Source organism: Austrofundulus limnaeus, unplaced genomic scaffold, assembly GCF_001266775.1.
Source record: "Austrofundulus limnaeus strain Quisiro unplaced genomic scaffold, Austrofundulus_limnaeus-1.0 Scaffold807, whole genome shotgun sequence".
Taxonomy (NCBI): Eukaryota; Metazoa; Chordata; class Actinopteri; order Cyprinodontiformes; family Rivulidae; genus Austrofundulus; species Austrofundulus limnaeus.
Genome location: NW_013953209.1, coordinates 105,987 through 107,249, shown reverse-complemented (window position 1 = coordinate 107,249; position 1,263 = coordinate 105,987). Strand labels below are relative to the sequence as shown.

The window sequence follows — 1,263 nt, the reverse complement described above, 5'->3', positions numbered from 1 at the left end:
GTACGAACAAAAGTAAGAGAAATTTCGGAGAAGAATACGAACAGGTTCTTGCATGAGGCCCATTGTTTTGTAACCCTGTTGAAACAAAGCCAAACACCTCAGTTTTTTATGTTTAGTAGTTTTCACCAATAAATGATTCAACGTTTAGCATTTTGTGAAAAACAAAACTGCACACTACAGGATTTACTTTTAGACCTGTAGTATGTACTGTATGTGTAGTTTTACTCACAAAGTCGGAGCCAGTCCCATCTGTCATCCCACTTGAACATCATTTCTTTCCTTTTCTCAATCAGCTGAACCAACTTCTCTTTGATCTGAAACAAGCAGGTTTTACAGTCACACTTCCATATCAGCAATATTAAACAACTCAGCCAAGGACAGCTTATTATACTCTAAGAATTAGTATTGTGATGTAATTAACCAACTGGCACATTCCAGCTGGGGGTCAATTGCTTATTTATATTCTTTTGCTTTTCCTATTTCTAATTAGTGTTTTCTCTTTAATCTCCCTGACGAATGTATGAAAAGAGGAAATTTTTCTTTTGGGGTAACTCAGTTGGTTCCATTATGCCAGACAAGAACAATTACTCTCAGAAAAGTAATTAAATCTGTTGAAAACAGCAATTTAGGGCCTAGCTTGGTTTAAAATTGTACCTCAGCAGAGTCTCGATGTTTGCGGGCCAACATGGACTTGCCGAGGTCTATGCAGTCTGTGAACTTTGCTTCCCGGGTTTCGATCTCAGAACGAATCCCCTGATGGTACTTCTGGAGCAGCTCCACAGACGACACATCCCTGAAGAAACAGATGACTGAGTATAAAATCTACCTCTGTCGGTAAGAAATTAGTTTGTACAGAAACATCTGATCAATGAATTTCTTCACATATAGCACAAAATATTTCAATTAAATCCTGCTTTTTTATATAAACTCAAAAAGAAAAAGCATAACCTAAAATACTGTGGAATATTTTTTTCTTCAACAAATCAAAGCTTTTTTCAGAAAATTGTCCTTCAGAAAAGACAATGTACCTTCAAATGATTTTCTATATCAAGCTTACTCAGTGTGATCAATTTTGTACCCAACATTTAACAAAAGGAAACCAATATGAAACAATAAACAGTTACTGTAAAAATACAAAACAAACTGTAAAAGTTACATTTCTGAAATAGCACAGGATGTAAGAAAAAAAACATTTTTTACTGAATGTAGATGAAGTTATTCTTCTTTAACAAAAAATAACATTATATATACACTGTATATATA

At 34.2% G+C, this 1,263-nt stretch overlaps 1 protein-coding gene across 2 annotated transcripts in view; it reads right to left on the bottom strand.

Annotated features, from left to right (window-relative positions):
• Positions 1 to 1,263, bottom strand: part of sptb (spectrin, beta, erythrocytic) — a 106,787-nt gene that overhangs the window by 16,371 nt on the left and 89,153 nt on the right. For both annotated transcript variants that reach the window (XM_014028788.1, XM_014028789.1), the window contains exons 29-30: positions 655 to 793; positions 230 to 314 (exon numbers count right to left, since the gene is read on the bottom strand). In XM_014028788.1, the coding sequence (XP_013884242.1) occupies positions 230 to 314; positions 655 to 793 (224 nt within the window). The remainder of the gene's footprint in view (positions 1 to 229; positions 315 to 654; positions 794 to 1,263) is intronic.